Here is a 27,164-nt window from a genome sequence, read left to right on the forward strand (position 1 = left end):
GGGCAGTGACGGGGGCTTCTGTCGAGATGGAGTGGTTGGATGGGGATGGGAGTCTTTTGTACAAAACTACAAATGGAGACGCGGTCGGGTCGAGGGGCTTCCCGGGACAGCAGAGTCGAGGGTTTTTATAAACGTTCCAGCTGACCTGCCGGGTACGCGAAACGGTTCAGCGCGAGATGTTGCCGCAGCCCGGGGAATCGGGGTCGGGCTCAAGTGTTTACACGTCCGAGCCTAACAAACGGGGCTCTGGCCCTTGGGGGGGACGGGCTGCCTGCGGGTGACCGGGCCGGACCGGGCTGCGGAGCCGGCGGCGGTGTCGAATCGCGGGCCGCTCTCGGCTTCCCGGCTCGGAGGTGCCGCGACCTCCCTCCTCCCGCGCTCCCAAGCAGGGTCCCGGCCGGCGGAGCAGTGGACCGGGGGCCCCCCGCGGGCGGAGGAGGGGGCGGCGGCCACTGCGTGGTCCCCGCTGCTCCTCGGGCCAGACACCGAGCCCTAGCGGCCGCCCGGCTTTGCATAAGCTCCTAAGGATTTGTCAGCCAGATGTGACAAGATTGTCGAGAGCGGCGAGTGAAGGAGGAGATCTGATATTAATCAGCGCATAGCTTGGAGCCAAACTTTCTCAAATGCGGTGTAGAAACATGTTCTTCTCATTTAAGGCATCTCTTTGTGGCGGCGGGGCTGCCACCGGCCTGACTTTGACAGTTAAATGGAATGCCAACTAGCAGCCTTAATTGTATGAGTAAAGTTGTGTGTTGTTGGGGGGAGGATCAGACACGCTAAGGTTCACTAATGTCCCCTCGTTTTATGGCTGTGCTCACCGCAGCCCTCTGAAGACAGGGCGTTTAAATGGGGCCAGACGCCTGGTCGCAGCCAGGCCTCTGCTGTTAACACTTAAGGGACCTAAAAGAGGCCCCGCTGGTGTCCTGGGAATCCCTGTCCCGGTGTGTATGCGTGTGTGTGTGTGTGTGTGTGTGTGTGTAGGGGGAAATATGTGTTCCTACAGCTTTGGATTCATAGAGCAGATTTAGCAACCGTTTTTTTTTTAAAGCATATTCTTATCAAAGCAACAAAGATTTTGGCTTGACAGTAAGTGAATTGAAAAACAGCATTTAACAGGTCATTTCTTTTTCTGGTGTCCTTCTGTTCCTTATTTTAATTTGCTGTTGGATTTCATGGCATAAGATTTCGTAGACTCTTGGTTGCGAATATGTGCTTATATGTTAACAGTTTTGTTCAGTGATTAATATGGCTTCTCCGTTGTCCCCAAATCTCTTGATTTATCAATATTTCCTTTAAATTGAATATGTCAAAATAAACTTTTGTGCATCACGTAAAAGAACATTACTTCAAATGTTACAGATTGTCCAGGATTTGATTTTTGCTTTAAATAGGTGTAGAAAGATAGCCACCACTTTTGCTAAAATAAATTTTGATGAATAGCTTTATCCTTTGTGGCATACCTAAAAGAATAAGATGTGTCATTATTTGATTTCTCACCTTAGAAGTTTGCTGACTTTAATTTCACCAAGGAAGTTGGTTGAACATGTTCTGTTTTAGCTAAATGCTGAGAAGTGGTGGAATCTTCACTTAGCACAAGTACTGCTCATATTTTAGGAACTCATGTTCAGACATCTGCATAATTTGATTTGGAATATAATCTATGTCCATTGTTGTATTCCCTTCAGAATTGTAAGGATTTAGCATCATGCTTCTTTTTCAATCAGAGAGTGTAATGAGTTTGAAGTGGTGATTTGGCTGTTGATATCTACAGGAATGTGGAATGATGATCTGTTTTTCTGGTTATAATTCACACTAGACATATTAACTCAAATGGAGTTATTGCAGTAGAAGCATAAAGTTTGCACAGAGGGTTACCTTTATATTATTTTAATTTTTCACACCTCTCCCATGCAGCAGTTAGGCCTGTGTCCAAGCCCATGCTGGCATTCTGTACCTCAGCTTGGAAAGAAGGATGAACCAACCTATTGGGTGAGAAGAGCCATATGGGTTTCCCTGTGGGACAAATCATAATTGTCGTTTAAGCATACACTTATTATTTATGAACGCCTAGGGATAAATATAAATGGGAAGACATTTGAAAAGTTCAGTTTGCCAGTACAGTTAAACCACAGCGTACAGGGTGAGGGGTATAAGTGTCTTTTAGCTTTTGTGTATGGCTTTAGAAGTTATTTTGACAGTGGCCATTAGAGTTGCCCTGAAGGTTCCACGAAGTAAATTACTTGCAGGAGGAGCAAGTGCTTTACCCTGGGGTGAATTTTCACCTCTACAGATGTCATTTAGAATGAGTTACTTTTGTCAGAAACAGTCCTGTTTTAAAAGAAGGAGAAATATCACAGCTAAGGTAAAATCTCAGTGCTGAGCAGCACATCTTTTTGATATCTGAGGTTGAGATTTAGAGAGTCAATAGATTTTCAAAACTACTATTCTGAGCAGTCTATAGATTTTAAAATTTCATTTATTTAGATATTTTATTTTTGATGACTTTTCTGAGAGATGTTAAAGATAACTGGATCTGCACAGAAGAGGCATCTGGAAAGGGTTTGTTTTTTTTTTTTCCTTTTACATCGGTTTCCACCTGAAAAACCTTATTTGCTCTTGTCATTCTTTGAAGCCCTTTTTCCTAATTCTGGAAATTCCAAGATTACGATGCAGCCCCATTTCTCTACTCAGACACATGCCTATTTTATCCAGAAATGGTGGATCTAAACAGAGCAGACCTGCTTCGCCAGGGTCCAACTTGGGGTCTCCTCAAACTTCGCGTGAATAAGCAAACCGGCTGTCGCTATTCCAGTCCACACATGGACTCATGATTATAAACCAGCCTAACGTATCACAGGAGGATTCTGCCTTGCCGGTGGGGGCTGATAATTTCAGTTAGCTAATGTGAGAGAACAGAGAGACAAATAAAATGTTGAGAAGGCCAGGTCCAAACAGCCTATGTGGGAGGAAATGGTTGTCTCAAGTAAACTTAATCCAGGCTGCTAACATTTTTCACAGAGTTATATTAGTTTGTGTACTCTTACATATTTTTCGTGTGATCCTTCAGTAGGTGCTAGCAAACATCAAAGTTGTTTTCAACTCTGCATCAGCTTCCAGAAGTATTGTTCTCCTTCTGTAGCCCTCTGATTATTTCTTTCGTTATTCCTTATGAGTATAAAATTTTTATGCAGACAACTCTGTTTCACAATAACACCATGCTGAATGTTAAGATTGTGATCAGAATGGCATACATAAATCTGATCTTTCCTTTTTAAAAACTTTGTTTGGAAAATCTCGGGATTTTTTTTTTTTTTTTTTACTATAGTCTTTAAAATCTAGTTCTCAGTAAGTCCCTGAAAGGTTTGCAGAATTTTACTTAGTAATGTTCATTTCATCATTATTTTGCAACAGTAGAAAAGGTGAACTTGCATGGTTTGTGTAGTTAGAATTATCCTGAAGTGTAAATGTGTTGGGGTTTTTTTGTTTTGGTTTTTATTTCTTTTTCCCTAGGTTGACGGTTGTGTCCAGAAGTTCCCTACATGAATAACATTCTTCCATTTTTTGTTATCAAAGGTTTCTGAAAATCACAACTGAGCTCTCTCAAACATGAAGGAGAAAAAAATGTATCTGTACCATTTATATAACTATAGATTTTTGTTGCTGTTGTGGTTTTTTTAAAGAAGAAATATTTGGTTTGGCTTCTATGGTCTTATTTGCATATTTTTCTGCTTTTTATATTTTCTGTTTTTAGAACTAATAATTTTAAGAAAAAAAAAGGCACAGCTGTTAAATTAGTTTGGCACAGAGTTTATACTTTGATTTATAGAGATCAAAAGAACAAGTATTTTCCCCATCTCCCTCTTTGAACTGAGCAGCAAGAGAACACTCCAAGTGTGTCACGCATGCTTTCTACTCACAGGTAGACCTGGCCCAACATCCATTCCCTGAGTTCTACCTCCCACCTGCCCTTTTCTCTGCCAGACCCCGCTCCACTCTCTCAGTCTTCTTTGACCAGCCTCTCTTTTCATCCCCATCCTTGCAGTGAGAAACCAGATTCTGTCCGTTTTCCTTCAGTGTCATTTTTATATTGCAGATGCCACCTTCCCAGTTTCTGAGGCTTCTCACATCCCTCTTTGAACCATGCTCACAGTAAACGCTTGTCTTCCCATTGTTAAGAACCTGATGATTCCATGAACCTAAGAGAGAGACTCGTGGCTGCCCATCTGGACAGCCCACCCCGACCCCGACCCTGTTTTGCCTTTCTGAGTCCGCTCTCATTGCCCATGACAGAAATCAGCCTCCTGGGCCTGACACACACATTCAGGGTGAGCCTTCTCTTTGCCTAGGACTGTGGTGTTTCTTGCGTGCACTGTTGAGAGCGTGAAGACTCCTCTGGCCTCTACATAACATTGCTCCCTCCCTCTACACCATCTTACTCAAAACTAAAATTGAGGGGAGAGGTGGAGTCTTGATTTATCTTTTTTTTTTCACTTTTTGTTGTTTAGAATTTTAAGCAAAATTAGATTAGTTTAAGAATGCTTGGTGATACGTGCTTGGGGATTCCACAGTGATCAACTTTGAGCCAATCCCATTTCGTCTGTTTCTTCTACCCATTTCCCTCACCATCATCAACACTGAATTCCTTTGAAGCAAATCCTGAACATTCATACTGTTTGATTCATAAATATTTTAATATGTAGCTCTAAAATAAAAAGCTCTTTTTAAAGAAATGCAGTATACTGACTGTATAGCACCTAAAAATTAACAATAACTTGGAATGTCGTTAAATTTCTAAGTGTTCAGATGTCTTCAGTTGTCTCTTGAAGTTTATATTATCATTGATTTGTTCAAATCAGGATTCAAATAAGGTCCATAAATTGTGTCTGTTAATCTACAAATTTAAATTTTACTTTTTTCCTTGTAATTTACCTGTTGAAAAAGCTGGGTCATTTGTCTTATGAAGTACTCCCCGGCCTGGATTCGGGGTTTTGTTTTCTTGTGATGTCACACAAGGATGTCACACAATCCTTGTGATATCTTTGTGAGGAAAGTTTAAGCATTCCTCCATCCCCAGTACCAAAAGGCTTGATCTAATTCAGATTCGAACTTCTGAGGCGAGAACACCCATATGTAGTAGTATGTATCCTCCAGCGCTGAGGCAAGTGACCTGGTTGTTGTCTTTTCATTAAGAGTTGCAGAATGCTAGTATTCTAATTCTTCATTTATTTATTCACTGGAATGTTCTAAAGAGAGTCTTTGCCTCATCAACCATTTGCTTGCTCTGCAGTACATTTTGTATAAAAAAGGATGCGTGCTTGATTCTTTACTTTTTTTTTTTTTTTACCATTTTTTTGGTTCCATAGCATCCTCGAAAGGTGGCCAGTGAGTTTTACATTTGTTTTTACTATCTTTTGAATTTGCTAGGTTCTAGTAATACTGAATAACTCACACTAATTTTTAGCAAATCATATTCTCTGTTCAGCAATTCTTGGTCAACCAGGATGCATGGTTTTCCTTTCCCAATGAAGCCATGTGCTTGCTCCCCTAGAGCAGACACTGGAAGTTCCTCCTCCTGTCTGCCCGAGGCTCCCCACTGTTAGCTATTACTTGTTAAAAACAAATAATGACACTCCCCCGTCCCCGACAGAAAAAAAAAAATTCGTTAAGATTTTGGTTTCATTTTGTCAAACTGCTATGGAAGACGATGGCATGATGCACTTCTGGTCCATGTAGAGTTCTCCAGATAGACTTCGGTATGGTGCTGCCAGCAGCAGATAAACTGCCTCACACAAAAGGACCACATGGATTTTCTTCTCCCTTCACCCCAGTTGTCCTGGGACACCTGATACTACTTTTAGAATCCTAGTTGTAACTCTGTGGGTTTGCATATGTTAGAAAAATTTAATGGAAAGTGGAAGAAGTTAGAGAAAAATGGCAGGAGGGAAAGTAGGGAACAACAACAACAACAACAAAAAGCTAATTCTAGTAAGAGAAGTTAGAAGTGCAAAATGTGTGTAAGAGGCAAAGAGCAATGGGATAGAGATCTTCCACCCTTGAATCAAGCATTTTTCCAAACTAGGAAGGCTAGATCTGCAGCCAGGAGAGAATGGAAATACATTGTCACTGTAAATGAAGAGAAAGAAGTCCTCTCCCCGAAAGTAAGGGTGGTCCAGCCACTTTAGAAGATGTTCTGTATTATAGATTGGCAGTTTTTGATATGCAGCGTAGATTTCCAGGACTCAAACATATGAAAAGCAATTGTCTATATTCAACATTTAAAAATACAGTTTGGAACAACCTGAATCACTTTTCCTCCAAAGCTTAGTGACTTTTAAAAAGTGATTTGTGATTTATCAGACCAGATCCTTTGATTTCAAGTTGGGAAATTATGATGCTTAGAACTGAGAATCTGGCCCAGCCTTAGAATCTCACACTCAAAGAGAGGACCATAAACTCTAAACTTGGCCTCAATGATCTCTACTATTAATAGCAGTTTTTTTTTACATAATTTGTATGTTTCCTTCTCCACAGTCAATAGGAAGTTGTTGTTCAGTGACTAAGTCGTGTCTAACTCTTTGTGACCCCATGGACTGCAGCATGCCAGGCCTTCATGTCCCTCACCATCTCCAGGAGTTCACCCATGTGAATTGGGGATGCCATCCAACCATCTCATCCTCTGCCACCCTCTTCTTTTGCCTTCAGTCTTTCCCAGCATCAGAGTCTTTTCTAGTGAGTCAGCTCTTTGCGTCAGGTGGCCAAAGTATTGGATCAGCAGCTTCAGCATCAGTCCTTCCAGTGACTTTAGGATTGACTAGTTTAATCTCCTTGCTACCCAAGGGACTCTCAAGAGTCGATAGGAAGATCAGTGTGTAAATTAGGAATGGCACTTGGCTGCTGCTTAGTGAAAAAGCTCCTAAATAATAGTTGCCATCCTTTCTGCTCAGCCATCCTTAGGGCCTGATTTCAAGGTTGGGCTCATGTTTGCACCTATGTTGTTCCAAGAGGGAAGAAGGAAGAATGGCAAAAAAAAGTCCCCTGGCTGAGTCAGCTCCCATTTGTAAAGAGCTTTCTGTAAACCTCTATCCAACAACTTATACTTACACACGTCAGTCCTTAGTGATCTAGCTACCAAAACTGTTAGTTGCACCATCATGAGCAACTAACTGGACTTTGCAACCCCATGGACTGTAGCCCGCCAGGTCCTCTGTCCAGGCAAGAATACTGGAGTGGGTTGCCGTTACCTTCTCCAGGGATCTTCCCCATCCAGGGATCAAACCTGGGTCTCATGCATTACAGGCAGATTCTTTACCAAGGCAGATCAGGCAAAGGATATTGGATGTGTGTCTGTAATTAATAAGCGTGGTGCAGCTCTCTAATTGGTTCATTCCTTATTCTCTTAATACCAGTTGGAAATCTTACAGAATAGCAGACCCAATGCTAGCCACAAGGTTTGGAGTTTCACTTGTCTTGTTGCCTCTTTCAGGGATGATTCATTATGGAACAACTTTCTGGGACGTTTTTATCATGGGTATTTTTGGTAGCTCTGTCTGTGCAGAGTCAGATCATCAGAGCCCAGAGGACCTAAGATCTGTCATAGGCCTGGTAGCAACAGCAGTTTTGCTGTGCTCTTTGGTCTTTTCCGCTCTCTATCTGTATATCCTCATTAATGTGGCTGATCAGCCTTAGAGGTTGGCAGGAGCAGATATCCAGCCTGCTTTATAGTCAAAGAATCCAAGACATGGAGCTGAAGGCTGTATGGCTCAACAGGAAGCGAGATATAGACTGAGGTCAGTTGTAGATTGCAGTGTCTCTCAGAGAAAGATGCTCAGTATGATGAGAAGGAGTTTAGGAAGGAGCTCAGTTTCCCCAGCTATGCATCCAGAGGTGTCACTTTAGCAGGCAGATCACATTATATTAATATTAATAGTTTCATACTGTTTTCAACGACTCACTGTTAGACTCAGGACAAAATCCGTACTCCTTGGCCTGCCGCATGAGATCCTGTGCAGAGTGGTTCTGTCACCTTTCTGACCGTCATTTCCTACCATGGACCTGGTAACTCCGCTCCAGCTGCCCTGGCCTCTTTCTGTTCCCTGAACACCTCCAGCCTCTTTTCATGCCCCAGAGCCTTTGCACTTGCTCTGCTGTCTGCCTTCGGTCTCCAGTTCTTTACTGGCCCCTTGCCATCCCTTGTAACTCAGTTTAGGAGTCTTCTCTTCAAAAGCCTTTAATGATGACTCTGTTTGAAAGGCACTACCCCGCCTCCCCATGCCACCCAGGAAAATTGCTAGCAAAGCTTTCTGCATGTTTCTTTAATAGCACCTGCCTTATTCTGAAAAGATACTGTCTGTTTACTTGTTTATTCTGTCTCCTTCCTCCTCAAGGGCAAGGACTTACCATTCTCATTCAACACTTTAGCCACCAGAGTTTAGAAAGCCTGGCTCATAAACAGTAAATATTTATTCAGTGAATGGGGTTTCTTTACCATGCGAAAATTTAATATTCTTATAGTTGCCGTTGAGACTAAATGAAACCATAAATACAAATGCAGTTAGTACCAAATATTGGTATTCCAAGATATAATCTGCCCTCAATATCCAAATTTGAGACCACTTTCAAGTAGCCTGGAAGTTCTTCAGCTTCCTCATCTATAAAATGGGGTGGTTAAAGTAAGAAATGAGATAGCTCATAGGTACTGCTTACTACAGTCCCTCACACATGATAAATAATCACCATCACAAACTGTGTGACCTTGTGCAGATTACAAATCTTCCATAAATTTAAGTTTCCTGAGAATAATTCCTGCCCCACAGTGAGGCAGTATGGACTGAATGAGATCACCTATTCCATATGAATGCCACTGTGTGGACAGACAGATGCTGGAAGAGTAGCTCGTCTCACCATTGGACTCAGAACTGTCCAGTAGGATTTTGTGTGATGATGGAAATGTTCTTGTCTCTGCTGTCCTGTGGCTCCTGAGCACTTGAAATGTGACTAGAGTGACTAAAAAACTGAATTTTTATTTTAATTAATTTTAAATAGCCGCATGTGGCTGGCGGGTACTATTAAGGCAGATTAACTTGATGCTACAAAGCTGTCTGGCTGGTATATCATTCAGTTATGTTCCTGAGCCAGATTACAAATGACTCCCCTCAGATGGTCAGTCTGAAAGTCCCCAGAAGTCCTCTGATTTTTCCCCTGCCCCATTCCATCTGGTCCCCCAAGAGTATCCCCCTGAATTTATCTTCAGTGATATGAAAATGTTTGCGTGTACTACAGCTGAAAATAGCTTTGAAGTGGGTAGTTTCTATTCTCAAGCTCAATAATTCAAATCCCATCAAAGGCCCGTACTGTCCAGCAGTGGATGTCTGTGCATATGCCCATCCTGGCTGCTGCTAGGAACTGCAGTCAGCCTTTCTGACAAGAGGCCCATGGCAGCATCCAGCCATGCTCAAGGTAGATCACAGGTATCCAGGAAAGGAAGTGGGGCCCTCAAATCTACCTACTATCTAGGTCATAACTTTCCAGACTTGCCAGCCCACGACTGCAAATAACTAAAGCATCCATCCTGTGCTAGGTGTGTCAGTAATTTCTGGGTGGATGAATGAGCAAATGTCAGTGACAAAAAAGCAAGCCAGAATTTTGAATGTTGATTTGTAGAGCGTCAAAGTGACTAATTCAGAAATAGTCTGATTAAAATGAGTGCGTAAAAAGCATAATCATGCCTTGATGAATTCAGAATGTGGTAAACATCTGCTTTATGTTTCTGAAGAATGGAATGAGTATCAAAATTCTAAAAGAAAGGATGTAAGTTTTAACAGTTTTCCATTTTGATTTACATGAGTACTTTTCGTCCTATAATTAGAATTTTTGGTTTGATTTCACTCTAGGAGTGTTAATTTGTCTTTAGATAATGGTGCTATAATTCTACTACATCGTGGAATTCTGAGATGGGTGGAAAAACCCAAGGACTTTAATATTGGAAGTTTTCTTAGACGCTGTAATCAGCTTTTTTTAGTTCATAAATAATTCCTCTGAAATGTATTTCCATAGATGTTTAATGAGCTTTATTAAGCCTTATTCAAATAAGTTCATATAGAACTACATGATTTTTTTTAATAAAGCAGCATTCATACACTGGAATTATAGATTAAAATTAAAATTAAGGCCCCAAACTAGAATCTTCTGTATCTGAATAGTCACGTTAGATCACGGAGTCTCAGCTGGGGCCATTTGGCAATGTCTGGAGACTTTTTGGTTTTCACAGCTGGGGACGAGGGGAGGTGTTACTGTGGTAGACACCGTGGGTGCTTCTCAGTATCCTACAATGCACAGGACAGCCCTCCATCACAGAGAATTACCCAGCTCAGAATGTCTGTGATGCTGGCGAAATCCTGACTTAGTGTCAGGAGATGCAGAAAAAATTACTTTCAACCTTAGGCTATGAAATGAGTTTGGAATTGTTCCTTCTATAGTTTTGCTGTGCTGGGTCCGAAGTAGTGAGCTTTTCAAGCACCCTTTAGGGTGTAGAGGAGGTGTGTGCTCAAGGACATCTTTCTCTGATTCAGATAGGTCCTGTTTTTTGAAATGTGAATTCACTTTGTATAGTTCAGATACCTTGTTTTTAAAGAGTGAATGCATCTTGAGGGACATTATCCAAAATAAGAACTTTTCTTCTTTTAAAAATTTCCTTGAAGACAGTCATATTTGTAGAATGTAGGTGGTGAAATATTTCAGAAGTTTAGTGCTTAGTGTGCTGGTAGCTATTGAGATCTGTGAAAAAAAAAAAAAAGAATATAGATGATTGGCTCACCTGTGAGCTGATGTTCAGAGAGTTGCAGAAGTTTAGAAGCTGGACCACATAGGAATGCCACAAACTAACCTAATGATGCTCTTCTAAATTTTGACAGTGTGTAATAGAAATTAAGCCATCACTCATCTTTATCCTTTCACTTCCAGCCAAGATAACTATATAATTATGTATATATGAGTCTAGATGTGTGTGTTTATGTATGTAATACTTTGTCTATGTATATACACAAATAGAAACTCTATAATGAAAAAGTAATATAATGTCTTTCATTAGAACAATATTTCTCAATCTTTTTTATTATTCACTCCCACACACATCTAAGGAGACTTGGGAAATTTTTTTCCTAACTGTGCCTCCCCCAATGAAATTTTAGTGTCACGCCATCTACTGTATATCTGTTTATGTATGTATGTGTGTGCTTTACACATAAAAAGAATAGACCAGTTCTCACCTTTTGGGGATGGTGTACCCCAGCTGAGAATGGTTAGAGTGAGAGACTGTTTTGGTCGTCTGGAGTTCTTTGTGTTACAGTCTATAACTTAGTACAGAGTGAAGCCGTTTTCCCCTAGATTTCCTATTTTTCCATAGCCTCTTGAAGAGACTGGGTAACACTGTTGCTACCTGCTGCACCTCAGTTATCAGCAGCCTTATTCCTTCACCTGAAAATCTCTGTATAGTTCTTCTGTTCAGGCCCATTGTAATCCAAAAGAAACTATAGAAAACATTCAAATCATTCCAATTTTAACCTGTATTTAAGTAAGGTCACTGATTTTTTAAAAAAGACTTTTTTTTCTTAGTACACTTTTAGATTCACAGAAGATTTGAAAGGAGAGTGTTTGCACTGTCCAAAAACTTTGAGTTTTTTGGTAACTTCTTACCAAAAAATGGAAGCAAATTTTTTGGCCAACGCAATACAAAGATTTCCCATATAACCCCTACATCCACATAGGCATAGCCTGCCCTATTTTCAACATCCCTCACTGGTTGATAACAATTGATGAACCAGCATTGACAGATCACAATCACCCAAAATCCATGGTTTAACCTCAGAGTTCTTGCTAGTTGTTGTACATCCTGCGGGTTTGAAAAACATGTACAACGTTGGGTATCTATCATTATATCATTGTACAAAGCATTTTCAACGCCCTCTTGTGTTTTACCTATTCATTCCCCAACTCCTGTCAAGCCCCTGGCAACCACTGGTCTTTTTTTCTGTCTCCATCAGTTCAGTTCAGTTGCTCAGTTGTGTCCGACTCTTTGTGATCCCATGGATTGCAGCACACCAGGCTTCCCTGTCCATCACCAACTCCTGGAGTTTACCCAAACTCATGTCCATTGAGTCAGTGATACCATCCAACCATCTCATCCTCTGTCGTCCCCTTCTCCTCCTGCCTTCAATCTTTCCCAGCATCAGGGTCTTTTCCATTGAGTCAGCGCTTCACATCAGGTGGCCAGAGTATTGGAGTTTCAGCTTCAACATCAGTCCTTCCAATGAACACCCAGGACTGATCTCCTTTAGGATGGACTGGTTGGATCTCCTTGCAGTCCAAGGGACTCTCAAGAGCCTTCTCCAGTACCGCAGTTCAAGAGCATCCATTCCTCGGTGCTCAGCTTTCTTTATAGTCCGACTTTCACATCCATACATGACCATTGGAAAAACCATAGCCTCGACTAGACGGACCTTTGTTGGCAAAATAATGTCTATGCTTTTTAATATGCTGTCCAGGTTGGTCATAACTTTCCTTCCAAGGAGTATGTGGTTCTCTTTTGTGTCAAGCAGTCTGTAGAAGATATAGGTATCTTTGCGTGCTTGAATGCTAAGTCGCTTCAGTTTGTCTGACTCTTTGTGATCCTATGAACTGTAGCCTGCTGGGCTCCTCTGTCCATCTTAGACAAGATTGCTGGGCACTGATTTCATAGCAAAAGGGTGAGTACATTTTAAAGTTATGGTTGGCAACCACATCCCCATCAAGCTTCAATAAGATTACCAAGTTAATGAAGTTATGAAGAAAACATTTTTTTAAGAATGAGTCAAACCTCAAAATTCTAGAAGAGCAGCATAGCAGGTATTTTGGTACCGCCTCCAGAGGACTCTTTTAATTTCATGGCTACCGTCACCATCTGCAGTGGTTTTGAAGCCCAAAAAATAAAGTCAGCCACTGTTTCCACTGTTGGCCCATCTATTTGCCATGAAGTGATGGGACCAAATGCATGATCTTAGTTTTCTGAATGCTGAGCTTTAAGCCAACTTTTTCTGTCTCCATAGCTCTGCCTTTTCCAGAATGTTATATAGTTGGAATCGTGCAGTATGTAGTATTTTCAGATTGGCTTCTTTCAATTAGTAATGTACATTTACTTTTCATCCATGTCTTTTCATGGCTTAATAGTTCATGTCTTTTAATGCTGAATAATATTCTGTTGTTTGGGCATACCACAGTTTATTTATCTGTTTGCCTGCTAAAGGACATCTTGGTTGCTTCTAAATCTTAGAAATTATGAAGAAAGCTGCTATAAATATCCATGTGCAGTTTTTGTGTGATTTTCAATGCCTTTTAAATTCCAAGGAATGCAGTTTACTGGGTTGTGTGGTAAGAGTGTGTTTAGTTTTGTAAGAAACCACCAAACTGAGTTTCAAAGTTGCTTTATGTTTTGTGTTGTCATCAGCAATGTATGAGATTTCTGTTGCTCCACGTCCTCACAGTCTCTTGATACTGTCAGTGTTCTGGATTTCAACCATTCTAATAGTGTGGTGGGCTGATTTTTAAAAATTATATTTTTATCAAAATATAATTCACATACCATAAAAGTCAACTGAGTGGTTTCACTGTATTCACTGAGCTGTGCAACATCACTGCTATCTAAGAACTTTAGAACATTCCATTACCTCAAAAAGAAACTGGTCAAAATTGAAAACATCTGTGTTTCAAAGGATATCATGCAGAAAGTAAAAGGATAATCCAAGGATTGGAGAAAGTATTTGCCACTCATATATCTGGTAAGGAACTTGTACCTAGCATATATAAAGAACTCTTATGACACAATACTAAAAATACAACCCAATTTAAAAATGGGCAAAAGATCTGAATAGACACACAGATGGCCACTGAGCACTTGAAAAGATGCTGAACACCATTAGCCATCAGAGAAATGTAGATCAAAACACAAGGAGATACCACCTCATTCCCACTAGGATAACTACAATAGAAAAACAAACCATAACTAGTGTTGGTGAGGATGTGGAGAAATCAGAACCATCATACCTTGGTGGGAAAATAAACCTTTAAAAACAGTTTGGGGGTTTCTCAGAAAGTTAAACATAGAGTTACTATATGATCACTCAGTTCCACTCCTAGGAATATATCCCAAAGAAATGAAAGCATATGTCTATCATAAACTTGTTCACAGGGTTTCTTTTGGGGATGATGGAAATGTTCTAAAATTGTATTGTGATGATGGTTGTTCAACTCTGAATATTCTAAAAATCATTTGTTTACTTTAAATGGGTGTTGTATGATATGTGAACTAGTAATATAGTCTCAACTTAAAGCTGTCTTTAAAAACAATGAAAACAATTTAAAAAATACCCCTTTCCCATTAGCAGTCACTCGTCATCCTACCTGCTCCCCACAACCCCAGTAACCACTGGTCTGCTTTGGGTCTCTATGGATTAGCCTGTTCTTGACGTTTCACATAAATTGCGAATCACTCAGCCTGTGACCTTTCGTACTTGGTTTCTGTCATTATCATAAATGTTTTCAGAGTTCACACATGTTCTAGCAGGTATCAGTACTTCATTCTTTCCTGTTGCCTAGTGATATCCCATTGTATGGACATACCACATTTTGAATATCTGTTCATCAATCAATATATATGGTGGTTGTTTTCACTTTGAGGCTAGTAAATAATGCTGATTTTAAAGTTCAGGTACAAGTTTTGTGTAGACATAGGTTTTCAGTTCTCTTGGGCTTAAACCTAGGAGTGGAATCAGTTGGTTGTAAGGTAACTGTTTTTGAGGATCGGTCAGACTATTTTCCAAAGTGACTGCACCATTTTACACTCCTACCAACAACTGATTTTTAAGTGAAGACTAGTTAATATGCTCCTTAATGTGTCCTTGGCCAGATTCTCTCCTTCCCTGTCCACACACAAGGCCACACAGTCCCTTAATGGTCACATGGAGGTTAAACCCCCAGTCGTAGGGCTTTCTCATGCCTGCAAACACCCAGGCACTCCCCAGCTGTCCAAGCTCTCTTGAATCATATGATTCCATCCAGCACCTCCTCCCAGAAATCTCACTGACAGAGCTCCAGTGAGAGCTTTTTCTCTTTAATAATAGATTACATTCCTCAAGCCTCTTAATCCCCTTTTGAAAAATCCATCTTAAAAATATATGTGAACCTCTGTTCTTAATCCTAGAACTTTGTTGACACCTACATCTGTATCTTCCATTTCAGTCGTATGCTTGCACACTCCACACTCCCACGCCACACCCACCACCTTACCTGCACCTGGGCATTGGTGCAGGGCTTGTCCAGCCTGCATCTGGCTGTCAATCACACAGTGCAGTCAGCGGAGTCAGGGAATGATCCTTGGTGTGGTCAGCCATTGCATGTCCCCAGATCTGTCAGGATATTCAGCATCTACCCTGTTGGGGGAGGGAGGAACGAAGTACCCATGTGCATCACTCTCCGTTCGGATCATTCTCCTATTTACTTGTTTCAAGGCAGCCCCAGTATCCCTTTCTGGGTTGGTGTTCTGGTCAACTTAAGAGATTTAGTGAGAATGTGACTCTTCTTCACCTTTCCATGCCCTTTCCATAATAAGCAGGCTATCTCCTTCCTGCCTGTAATCCTTTCTTATAAAGAGTTCTAGGGTTGTAACCTATCCTTGCATGCGGAATATCTGTGTAGTGTGTTTGCTGTCTCCAGGGAGCTGCACCTCTTTCCAGGGGACAGTATGCATGTCCGGGCCTGGCATGGAGTGGGCACAGGTCATTTAGCCAGCGCTGCTCAGTGGAGGAACGCATTCTGTCCTGTAGATGCTGTGTGTGTTCCACACATCACTAACATCCCGGGTGTCCCCATGTTCTCTCCTTTAGGCTATTGGCTGTACACTGAACTGCAGCTGCCAAAGCTTCAAACCAGGGAAGATCAACCACCGTCAGTGTGAGCAGTGCAGACATGGATGGGTGGCTCACGGTAACCATTTCCCCCCTTGGCCTGTAGTGTTTCCTCTCACTAACGCAGTTACTCAGGAACAGGTTTAATATCCATGAATGACAACTAACATCTGAAGTTACTGCTGTGTGCCAGGAAACAGGCTAAGAGCTTTATATGTGTTATCTCTTTGGATCTTAACTCTGAAAAGTGTTTATCCACTGCCTTCTGAAGATGTAGAAAGTGGTGCTTCAGGGCTGTTCTGCAGTGAAAGAAATATTCTGTGCATATACAGTAAGTAGCCTCTAGCCCAGGGTTGCTAGATGAAAAATCAGAATGCTCAGTTGAATTTGAATTTCAGTTAAACTATAATTTTTTTAGCCTAAGTATATCCCAATTAATATTTTTGGTTTAAGTATATCCCAGTTATTTGTTGTTTATCTGAAACCTATATTCAAGTTTAATAGGAACTTCCTGTGTTTTTATTCCTGTAGTGCTGACAACCCAGCACTACACTAGCCACATGTGGCTACGAGCCCTTGAAATGTGACTAGCATAACAGGCGAGCTGAATTTTTAGTTTTATTTAATGTTAATTAATGTAAATCTAAATTTGAACAGCTGTGTTTGACTGGTGACTGTTGCATTGGACAGCATGGGCTCAATTGCCAAGCCTGACATCTGGAGGGTGCCAGACTGGGGCTCCAACCCAGTCTGAAGTGTTGGGGGAGAACCCAAGTCTAGCTTCTCCCCCAGGCCCTGTGCTTCCTGGTTTTCCATCCTCTTGATTACACACCTGCCGCCCTCATTTTTACCAGTTTCCCAGGTGTGGTCCTTACCTGTGGCTGTTGTACTCCTTAGGCATGCCCAGGAAAGGGGAAAAGAGGCCTCTCAGGGCGCTCCATTTTGTCTTAGAGGTTCCTCTGAATAACGTGGAGCCAAATAGCCATTAAGATTATTAATTGTTTGCATATTTGTGGCTTTTCCATTGGCACAAATAACTGAGATTAAACCCTTAGCCTAATTCCCAAGCGGTGTTTTTCTCTTAAAGGTAGAATCTTGAAAAACAACATTTTTTCAATTTCCTTTTTCAGCTCTGAGTAAGCTGAGGATCCCCGCCATGTACCCCACAAGCCAGGTGGAGATCGTCCAGTCCAACGTGGTGTTCGACATCAGCAGCCTCATGCTCTATGGGACCCAGGCCATCCCTGTCCGCCTGAAGATCCTTCTGGACCGGCTCTTCAGTGTGCTGAAGCAAGACGAAGTCCTCCAGATCCTGCACGCCTTGGACTGGACCCTCCAGGATTACATACGAGGATATGTGCTGCAGGTACGGGGATGTGGGTGCCACTCCCCGAGAGCAGAACAGGTGTAACCCAGTGCCACCAGTGCTCCAGCTGCCGGTAGTCATCCCTCCCTTTCATTGTCATTCGTCTTGGCCCCAGCCCTATCTCACATTCAGGGAGAAATCCATTGCTTTCCTTGTGGCACAGTGGTAAAGAACCTGCCTGCCAGTACAGGAGATGTGAGTTCGATCCCTGGGTTGGGAAGATCTCCTGGAGGAGGGCATGGCAACCCACTCCAGTATACTTGCCTGGGAAATGCCATGGACAGAGTATACTTGCCTGGGAAATCCCATGGACAGAACAGCCTGGTGGGCTATAGTCCGTGGTGTCGCAAAGAGTCAGACATAACTGAGCACACAGGCACTGGTATCTGTTAGACTTCAGGGAGTTGGACCATTACATGTTCTCTGATTTGGGTTTCACTCGCCAGCTTGCACAGTCAACATTGCACACTCACTCGCACAGTCAGCCGTTGGCCCCGTCCTTGGCACTGCTCCATTTCTTTTATCATCCTCAGAGCATTTACTGACACACGACATCATTGGTTTCCAGTTTTACTGAGGGTGGGGGTTGAGGAACTTAACGTTGCAGAAAGGCACAGCAGACAGTTTCAGTTTCATCCCATGCCTCCCTGTCCTTTAAAGCCCTCTGCCATCCACCTAATTGGTGATCATCCTTCCCAGGCCTCTGTGACTTGTGATAGTTCTGTGGGCATGCTCTCGCTCATTGTCTCTCCTACCAGTTCTCTTCCAGCCTTCTTGCCTCTTCTCTGCATCACTCCATCATCCTATGCCTTTCATCCCTTCTCTCATCTCTCTTCTTTGCAGAGTAGTTTCACCTCTCTTTTGTGTTCCAGGGGTCGACCTTATGCTTCCTATCCAGAGAGGCTGTCGAAGTGTTTTCACAGGCAAAGAACATGTTTCCTGGATTTTTCTGACATAGGAAACAGCTATAGCATTTCTTCCCTGTCACTATGCTAGAAAATGTCAGCTGACTTTGGTAAAAATTTCAGTGGGTAGATGAATGTATTTCCAAGACTCACATACATTCAGTCCAACTCAGCTAAGCCATAAACTTGAAACAAGCACGAAAAACCACCATTTACTGACTTAGTCCCTCTTCTAGTCATCTCACAAGGTAGGTCGATTATCCCCATTTTCCAGGTGGGAAAACAGAGGCTGAGTGGATCTTGCTGAAGTCCCTCAGTTTGCATGCAGCAGACTGGAAATGTGAACCCATTTCTCTCTGACTCTGACAACACCTGCAGGCTTCCTCTGGAACCCTGTAGGCTCACCTCGAGTGCAGGACCCCTAGCAGGCCAGAAACCACCTTTTATGTAGAGCAGCATTATGCTCTTACGTTATGACATAGATCAATATTTAATGATCCTAATAATCTTGCTTTCTAGTGTTAGGATTAAAAATATGGAATCAATTACCTTGAACCTCCAGCGCATGAAAAATTTATGATGTTACATTCCTCATCATCTTCAAAACTCTTACATGCACTGTGAAAAATCTCAGTAGGCCATCAAATACATGTTCTGTGATAAAATATTTATTGTAGTTTTGGGAAAAGTTAGGTCTTGCTAGAGTTTGAAAAATCTCCAACACTCCAGTGTAATTACCGCTCTGCTTTGTGAACACAGGCACTAGATCAATACAGGTTCATTTGTATTTTGATGTTAGTTGCTTGGGAAAGATCATTCAACCTGCAGCAAATAAATACTTGAGCTATATCTAGGCCTGATTTCCCATCTATACTCTTTAGATAAAGAAATTACTGTTGTTCAAATGATACATATTTTAATTTTAGTGGGAGAAAATTGTATGCCTAATTCAAGACTACCAATTGGTTTGAAATAGGCTGGAAAATAATCACCAAACTTCCCTTAGGCTTGGGTGATATAATTTTATTTCTGTCTTGTGGACCACTACTCACATTTGTGGTTTATTTTTCCACAGAGAGTTTCTTTCCTAGGAAAGTGGGGTGAGTGAGGACTGAACTTATCGAGCCCAGCACTCCCAGGGGTGTCTTTTTCTAATATATACAAAAGTGTCCCATGATGCTAGTGGAGGCCCTAACCACATGGCATGACTCCTTTCTTAGAGAAAAGGGTTGTGGTGGTTGCTGTTTAGTCGTTCAGTCATATCTGAATGTTTTGCAACCCCATGGCCTGTAGCCCACCTGGCTCCTCTGTCCATGGGATTTTCCAGGCTAGAATACTGGGGTAGATTGCCATTTCCTATGACAGGGGATCTTCCTGACCCAGGGATCAAACCCACGTCTCCTGCATTGCAGGAAGATTCTTTACTGCTGAGCCACCTGGGAAGGGTAAGGAACAGTAAATTAATTGTCCTTTTAAATTCTGGTTTGGGTTTAGGATGCATCGGGAAAAGTGCTGGATCACTGGAGCATCATGACCAGTGAGGAGGAGGTGGCCACCTTACAGCAGTTCCTTCGTTTTGGAGAGACCAAGTCCATAGTTGAGCTCATGGCAATTCAGGAGAAAGAAGAGCAGTCTGTTGTCATCCCACCTTCCACAGCCAATGTCGACATTAGGGCTTTCATCGAGAGCTGCAGCCATCGGAGTGCCAGCCTCCCCACTCCCGTGGACAGAGGAAACCCCAGCAGCGTGCACCCCTTCGAGAACCTCATAAACAACATGACCTTCATGCTGCCTTTCCAGTTCTTCAACCCCTTGCCCCCAGCACTGATAGGGTCACTGCCCGATCCCTATGTGCTAGAGCAGAGTCAAGACCAAAGCCAGGACCCCAAACAGGAAGTCCGTGGAGCCTTCCCTGACAGCAGCTTCCTCACTTCCAGTTCTACCCCATTTCAGGTTGAAAAAGATCCGTGTCTCAACTGTCCCGATGCTGTCACCAAAAAGGAAGACAGCACCCACTTCAGCGACTCCAGTTCATACAGCATAGTCACGAAGCTTGAAAGGACACAGCTGTCCCCAGAGGCCAAAGTGAAGCCCGAGAGGAACAGCCTGGGCACAAAGAAAGGCCGGGTGTTCTGTACCGCATGTGAGAAGACCTTCTATGACAAGGGCACGCTGAAGATCCACTACAACGCCGTCCATCTGAAGATCAAGCACAAGTGCACCATCGAAGGCTGCAACATGGTGTTCAGCTCCCTGAGGAGCCGCAACCGCCACAGCGCCAACCCCAATCCCCGGCTGCACATGCCAATGAACAGAAACAACAGGGACAGAGACCTGAGGAGCGGCCTGACGCTGGCTGCCCTGGAGAGCGCCAGGCGCCCCGGCCGCGGGGTGACACCTCCAGACTGCCGGCCTCTCCCCAGCTACGCGGGGCCCCTGGAAGACTCCCGGAGCCAGCCCACCTTCCCGAGCCTCAGCCACAACGGGGTGCTCTTCCCCAACCTGAAGACTGTCCAGCCAGTCCTGCCTTTCTACCGCAGCCCAGCCACTCCGGCCGAGCTGGCCAACACCCCTGGGATTCTGCCCTCCCTCCCTCTGCTGTCCTCGTCCATCCCGGAACAGCTGGCTTCCAACGAAGCGCCGTTTGACACCCTGCCCAGGAAGAAATCCCGCAAGTCCAGTATGCCCATCAAAATAGAGAAGGAGACCGTGGAGACAGCAGATGAGAAGGGGCAGCCTCTGAGCTCTGACGAAGACATGCCCCTGCAGCTGGTCAGTGAAGACGAGCTGGAGACCTGCACCCCCCAGTCAGACGGAGCCCCAGAGGAGCTGCACACGCCAGCAGGGAGCTCCGAGAGGCCTCGCCTTGAGGAAGAGAGGCCCTGCTGTCTCGGGCCAGGAATTGAGTCCAGTGGAGCCATCCGCCAGACTCCTGAGCAGGCCACGCACAACTCGGAGAGGGAGACTGGGCAGAAGTCAGTGTTGAACACTGTGCCACGGGACGCAGAGGAGGATGGCCGTGAACCTCACCTCACACCCAGGCTGGAACCCTGCGTGCCTTTTCCCGACTATATCAAACTGCAGCAGCAGCTGCTGGCCGGGGGCCTGTTTGGTGCCTTGTCCACCCAAGGAATGGCTTTTCCTTGTTTCGAAGATTCCAAAGAGCCAGAGCACTTGGGTCAGCCAGCATCAGTGAGGTCAAAGGAGGAGAATCGCTTCCAGTGTGACATCTGCAAGAAGACCTTTAAAAACGCTTGCGGCGTGAAGATGCATCAGAAAAACATTCACTCCCGGGAAATGCACACGTGCACAGTGGAGGGCTGCAAGGCCACCTTCCCCTCCCGCAGGAGCAGGGACAGGTAAGACACCTGGCGGCGATCTTTGCTTTCAGGGCAATGGGTCTTAATCTTTAATATGCACCTGAATCACTGGGAGGGTCATTAAAGCAGACTTCGGAGCCTCACCCCTACTCTTTTCTGTCACAGCAGGTCTGGGACTGGATATGAAGGTTTGCATTGCGAAGTTCCCAGGGGACACTGAGCTATTCCAGGGGCCATGGTCTGAGGAAGAGTGTCCTATAGATCCAGGTCCCTGCGTTTTCAGCTCCAGTGTTTAAACTCATTTAGTCACAAGACCTGACATGAAATGACATGAGGCTATCTGATCTTTTAGAGTCTCCCTTTGTGTGGGGCTTTGTATATATTCAGTACAGAAATGTTAATGGATTTCTTATGGGGACATTACCGTGATATCACAGTGTATGCATCACTTTGCCTTTCTAAAGCCTGAGGAATTCTGGATTCAGAAACACATCTGGTCCCAGTGGTTTGGGATATCAGGAACCATGAACTAGGTCACACATTAGAGGAGCAAGGGAGGCAGGGAGCTTTTCACGTTAGGATCGTAGCTTCCCAAAGCTTGTCTGACTTTCATTTCAAACTGAAGTCCACAGAATGAAGCATTTTCTCTGATTTCTACTTAATTGCTCTATTTGAAAAGAAGAATAACTGCCTGATTGAAGATGTCTGAAATATTGAGCTATCAAAGAGTAAAGGCAATTAACAAGTTATTTCCATGTCTGTGACATGTAGTTGAAAGATGAGAGGTCTGTCGGTGCTGGGTTTTCTATCAGACTGCTCGCCAACTGCTGGCGGGGTTAGAGTACCCCTCATCACTGTGGTCACACAGCACTGGCATTCCTGTCTTATTTTTCTTGATGAACTCGGGTTGCAGAAACATGCTTCAGGTCGCCTACCTCCCCAGCCTGTAAAGGGAAGAGGAGGCTTACCGAAAGATGATACCAGGAGGCTTTAGGGAGAGAACCAGCTCTCTGATGAAACCAGCCCTCACCTGCAGCGTTAGAGATGCTAAATGGTTCACAGAACATTAAAATGTTACATTTGTCCAAACAAGCTTTATTTCAAGCAGCTCAACATCCCCATTGCCTTAGTCCAAATTGTAGCCCCTAATTTATTAACAGGGCGAAAAGGTATAGACTCCCACACACATTCCTGGACAGGGTTCCTAAGAACACACTCATTGTCTCGAGCAGAGAGGATAGGGCAGGGGTGATATTTGTTAAAATTCCTGTTTCCGTTGCTGGATGTTGCACCCAACCTCCAGGACACCTAATTAGTGAGCTGGTCCTCCTCCTCCAGACTCTGAGAGAAGAATTTGTTCATGAATAAGCTGTTGTTATAAGGAAGGGATAGTCCTGTCAGTCAGATTATCCTTGTCATTTATGATACTGTTCTGACCTACATCACCTGCTAAGTTAGAAGGCATATTGTATTTAAGATACTATTCGTATTTATTTTTCACATATTTAATATTTTCCTGTTTTTGGATCTATCTGAGATGCGAGCCTCCTCCCCACACCACAGGAAATCATCTTGCATGCTAAATGTAAACCACTAATTCTAGTAATCTAGAACTGGCACTGCGTTTTCCCTGGAATCTGTGATTAAAGCGATACCATCTTGAACAGGACTTGGCTAGCAGTCCCAGGTCCACCACCATTTTTCTGAGTCAGAGATGAGAATTGCGTTGCTGTGAGGGAAGCTGCCTTCCTGTCTTCAAGCCACGGCTACTGCCCACAGCACTTCCTAGGACCCATCAAGGGGACTGCCACAGCACTGTGGGTACTTGGACTGCAGGTGTTTAATCACCTTCTGTGTTAGGTGCTCTGGACACAGTCCCTGCCCACAAAGGCCAGTGGGGAGGCAGGAGTACACGGGTGATTGCAACTGACTGTGGTGGCTGCTATAACTGGGGGGATACAGACTATAATGAGCACATGGGAGGGCATCTCACCGAATTCTTCGAGAAGTTAGGGATGGTTCCCATAAATCATTTTTACATGGCATTATGTCTAAACCAACCACTTGCAAAAGTTTTGATGTCACAACCCCTTTACGAATTCTTAAAACCTCAAGAACATATGTCTGTTTGGGTATATATCTATCAATATTTACTGTTAGAAATTAAAACTGAAAATTAATATGTACATCACATCACTTAATAAATTAGTTTATTACAATTTTATGAAAAATTACATTTTCCGGATCAAGAGCTTTAGTGAGAAGCGGCTTTGTTTTACTCTTTGCTAGTATCTTTAGTAGAAGACGACTGGATTCTCATGTCAGCTTCTGCATTCAGTCTGTTGAAATATCACATGTCATGTGGCCTCTGGAATACCACTCCAGGCGGCACCAGTGGTAAAGAACCCACCTGCCAGTACAGGAGACTTAAGAGTCGTGGGATGATTCCCTGGAGTAGCAGCACGGCAGCCCACTCCAGTATTCTTGCCTGGAGAATCCTATGGACAGAGGAGCCTGGTGGACTACAGTCCATGGGGTTGCAAAGAGTCAGACCCAACTGAAGTGACTTAGCACACAAACATGCACACCAGAGAGAGAATGAGGCTGAAAGGGAAAATCATGTCTTAGTATTGTTATGAGACGAGTCTGACTTGAGGGACATCCTGAAAAGATCTCAGGGACCACTCAGGGTACCCAGATCACACTTTGAAACCCACTGGTATCAGCTAATCTACATAGTCAGGAGCAGGGGAGGGGAGAGTTGGAGTGTGAGGTTGAGGTTGAAGTGAAGAAATGCAGACCTGGGCAGGAGGCACAGCATTAGCAAAGTCCTGGAAGCAGAAAGCCCAGCACATGGTCCCAGGGTTTTGCAGATGTGGTTGTCACTGGCCTTAGGGGACATGGCACCTTGGAAAGTGCATTTAACCCTCAGGATGGTTAAGAAGGAGAGAGCGCTGCCCATGTGTTAGCTTTTGGTGTTCATAGAATCCTCAGGAGTTGAGCACAGGACCCAGAGGTTCCCTCTGTTACATCACATCCCTCTGTTACATCCCTCTTACATCTGTACGGGGTTCCAGTAAATGTGTTTGTCTGACCTTTTTTTGACCACTTGTATATCCTGGAATCTAATTGTCAATCTAGTGTCTGGTTTTTTGCCGAGACATACCTGCCCCTTCAACCCAGGACGCTGACATAATCACAGGGCAGAGTTGCAATGGAAAAGGGCTGCTTGCAAAGTGGGTGATCTGGGAATATAATTCTGATTATGTCCCCAAAAAAGAAAGTGTACAAGGATTAAAAAGAAGTTGAGTAACAAATTTCATGCACTTTGAGTAACATCCCCCCCACAGCCCCCCACTGAAGACATCTTTGGAGATTTCTTGTTATTTTGGTGAGGATATTTTTCCCAGTTTGACCCTGGCATGCATCCTGATCTGTATTGGAAGAGGTATGTTCCCTGCTCAGAATAATTCTCCAGCCACCTTTGAGAATGTGCCCTTGTAGTAAGGGATATTTTTGCTCATTAGAAGTTAGGGGATCTCTGAGCAAGCCCAGCATTGATTGACAAGTTACATCCAAATGATACATTATGAGTAAAAGGCGTGTGTCATAATGGATACTCATTATCTGCCCTTCAGGACTAACCATTGGGTGGGTGATTGGCAGTGTGCTCACAGTGCTGCACTTGCAAAATTCCTGTCTGGTATATAGTGAAATGTTGCAAATATGAACTAAATTTCACACACACGCACACTCACACACATATATACCACTTCTAGCCTCTCACCTGAAGAACTTCCATGTGGTGATGTTTCATTCAGATGCTCTAGTCCACGATGCAAGCCACCTAGGAAATCTTAATGTTTTATGGTAGCCACAGTAAAAAAAAAAAAAAAAGTGAAAAGAAACAAGTAAATTTAGTAATGTATTTCCTATCATTCAGTCTATTCAAAATATTATCATTTCAGTATATGACACTAGTCACCTTTCAGGTGCTCAGTAGCTGCTTATGAGTAGCCATTATTTGGGATAGTACAGCTCTAGAAGAGCGTGTCTCCTGGTTTCATTGAAATAAAGTCCTCTGCTTAGTTCTTTACTGTTTGTGACCAGCTTTCTTCTGGGATCTCCTGGTTTTAGTGTACCAGTTGAATGGGCCTAACTGAAGCAGTCTAGCCATTCTCCAAAGAAGAGGTACAGGAACTTACATGTCAGTCAAACTGTGCAAGCTGAAGAGAACTACACATTCTGTCAACTCCCCTGGTCAGATGCTGACTTGGGACAAGCGATGGACGGCAGTGGGCAGTGTCTACCATACAGGCACTGCATCCTGAGCCCCTTAGCGTCACTTCCCTCACGCCACAAGCTTTCCCGGTATCTACCTAGTGTCTCTACTCAGAACAAAGACTGTCTTTAAAACAACAAAAATGACAGCCCTACCCATTGCTAACCACCTTTTCACTCTTGTAGACACAGTTCAAACCTAAACCTCCACCAGAAAGTATTGCCCCAAGAAGTGCTGGAGAGCAGTGAAGACCCCTTCCGGGCAGCTTACCTCCTGAAAGATACAGCCCAGGAGACATACCAAGAGGCAGCCTTCACACCACAAGCCTCTCAGACGTCTGTCATCTTCAAGGGGATGAGCCGGATGGGCAGTCTGGTGTACCCACTAGCCCAGGTCCACAGTGCCGGCCTACAGAGCTATGCCTCTGGTCTGCCCAGCGAGGGCACCGTCTTGGATCTGAGCACTACCTCGAGTGTAAAGTCGGAGAGCAGCAGCCACTCCTCCTGGGACTCAGATGGGGCCAGCGAGGAGGGCGCTGTGCTCACGGAGGACTGCGACGGGAGCTGTGATGGGCCAGGCCTGGTGCCCGGGGAGGACTACTCACTCTGCGTCCTGATGGGGAAGGCTGACCAGAGCCTCGCCAGCTTCCCTTCCGGGCTGCCCCTGACGTGTCACCTCTGTCAGAAGACATACAGCAATAAGGGGACCTTCCGGGCCCACTACAAGACCGTGCACCTCCGCCAGCTGCACAAATGCAAGGTCCCCGGCTGCAACACCATGTTCTCATCTGTCCGCAGCCGGAACAGACACAGCCAGAACCCCAACCTGCACAGAAGCCTCACCTCCTCTCCTAGTCACCTGCGGTAACAAGACGGTATATGACTTGGCTTGAATAAGCACTGGTCAGAATTCAGGAATAAGGTAGTCCAAAGTTTCTCACTATGTTTAATACCATTTGGGGCAAGGAAGGCAAAGAGTGTGTGGGTTGACTTCATAGTCTTCAAGAGCAGGATGAACAGAAGAGAGGCCTTGTGAGAAGCTGTCATAGGGGCAGCGTTTCCTGTTATCTTTCTCAGCCCAAGAGGTTTTTCACTGATATAGCAAACACTTGCAGAAATGCGGTTTTCCCAGATTTGTTTACACATCACCTGGGACAGTGCCAGGTTTGTGTCTTGACCACAGGGGCCCAGGACCCAGAGGGGAGCTGGAAGGGAGGTTGTAGTATTAAGGGTCAATGAAGTGTCCTGAGGACACAGACTGTCACCACAGGTGACACCAGGAGCCAGTCCCAAAGATCACATTTTTGAGTTCCTGCCTTAGTGAGTCTGAAATCCAAACTGGAGTTTGGGAAAATGACCG

The 27,164-nt window shown here is 43.9% G+C and overlaps 1 protein-coding gene across 1 annotated transcript; it reads left to right on the forward strand.

Annotated features, from left to right (window-relative positions):
• The first annotated feature begins 623 nt into the window (after positions 1-623).
• Positions 624-26,672, forward strand: BNC1 (basonuclin zinc finger protein 1). The gene is made up of 5 exons (XM_068991561.1): positions 624-701; positions 15,912-16,011; positions 17,063-17,298; positions 19,698-21,562; positions 25,991-26,672. The coding sequence occupies exons 1-5, from the start codon at positions 624-626 to the stop codon at positions 26,670-26,672; spliced, it is 2,961 nt and encodes a 986-aa protein (XP_068847662.1).
• The last annotated feature ends 492 nt before the right edge of the window (positions 26,673-27,164 follow it).

This window comes from Capricornis sumatraensis, chromosome 19, assembly GCF_032405125.1.
Source record: "Capricornis sumatraensis isolate serow.1 chromosome 19, serow.2, whole genome shotgun sequence".
Classification (NCBI taxonomy): domain Eukaryota; kingdom Metazoa; phylum Chordata; class Mammalia; order Artiodactyla; family Bovidae; genus Capricornis; species Capricornis sumatraensis.

Excerpts from the sequence above, each read along its gene's own strand:
- BNC1 (XM_068991561.1), top strand. The coding sequence starts at position 624 with ATGCGGTGTAGAAACATGTTCTTCTCATTTAAGGCATCTCTTTGTGGC. Across the intron at positions 702-15,911 it reads CCACCGGCCTGACTTTGACA|GCTATTGGCTGTACACTGAA; the intron begins GTTAAATGGAAT and ends TCTCTCCTTTAG. Across the intron at positions 21,563-25,990 it reads TCCCGCAGGAGCAGGGACAG|ACACAGTTCAAACCTAAACC; the intron begins GTAAGACACCTG and ends TCACTCTTGTAG.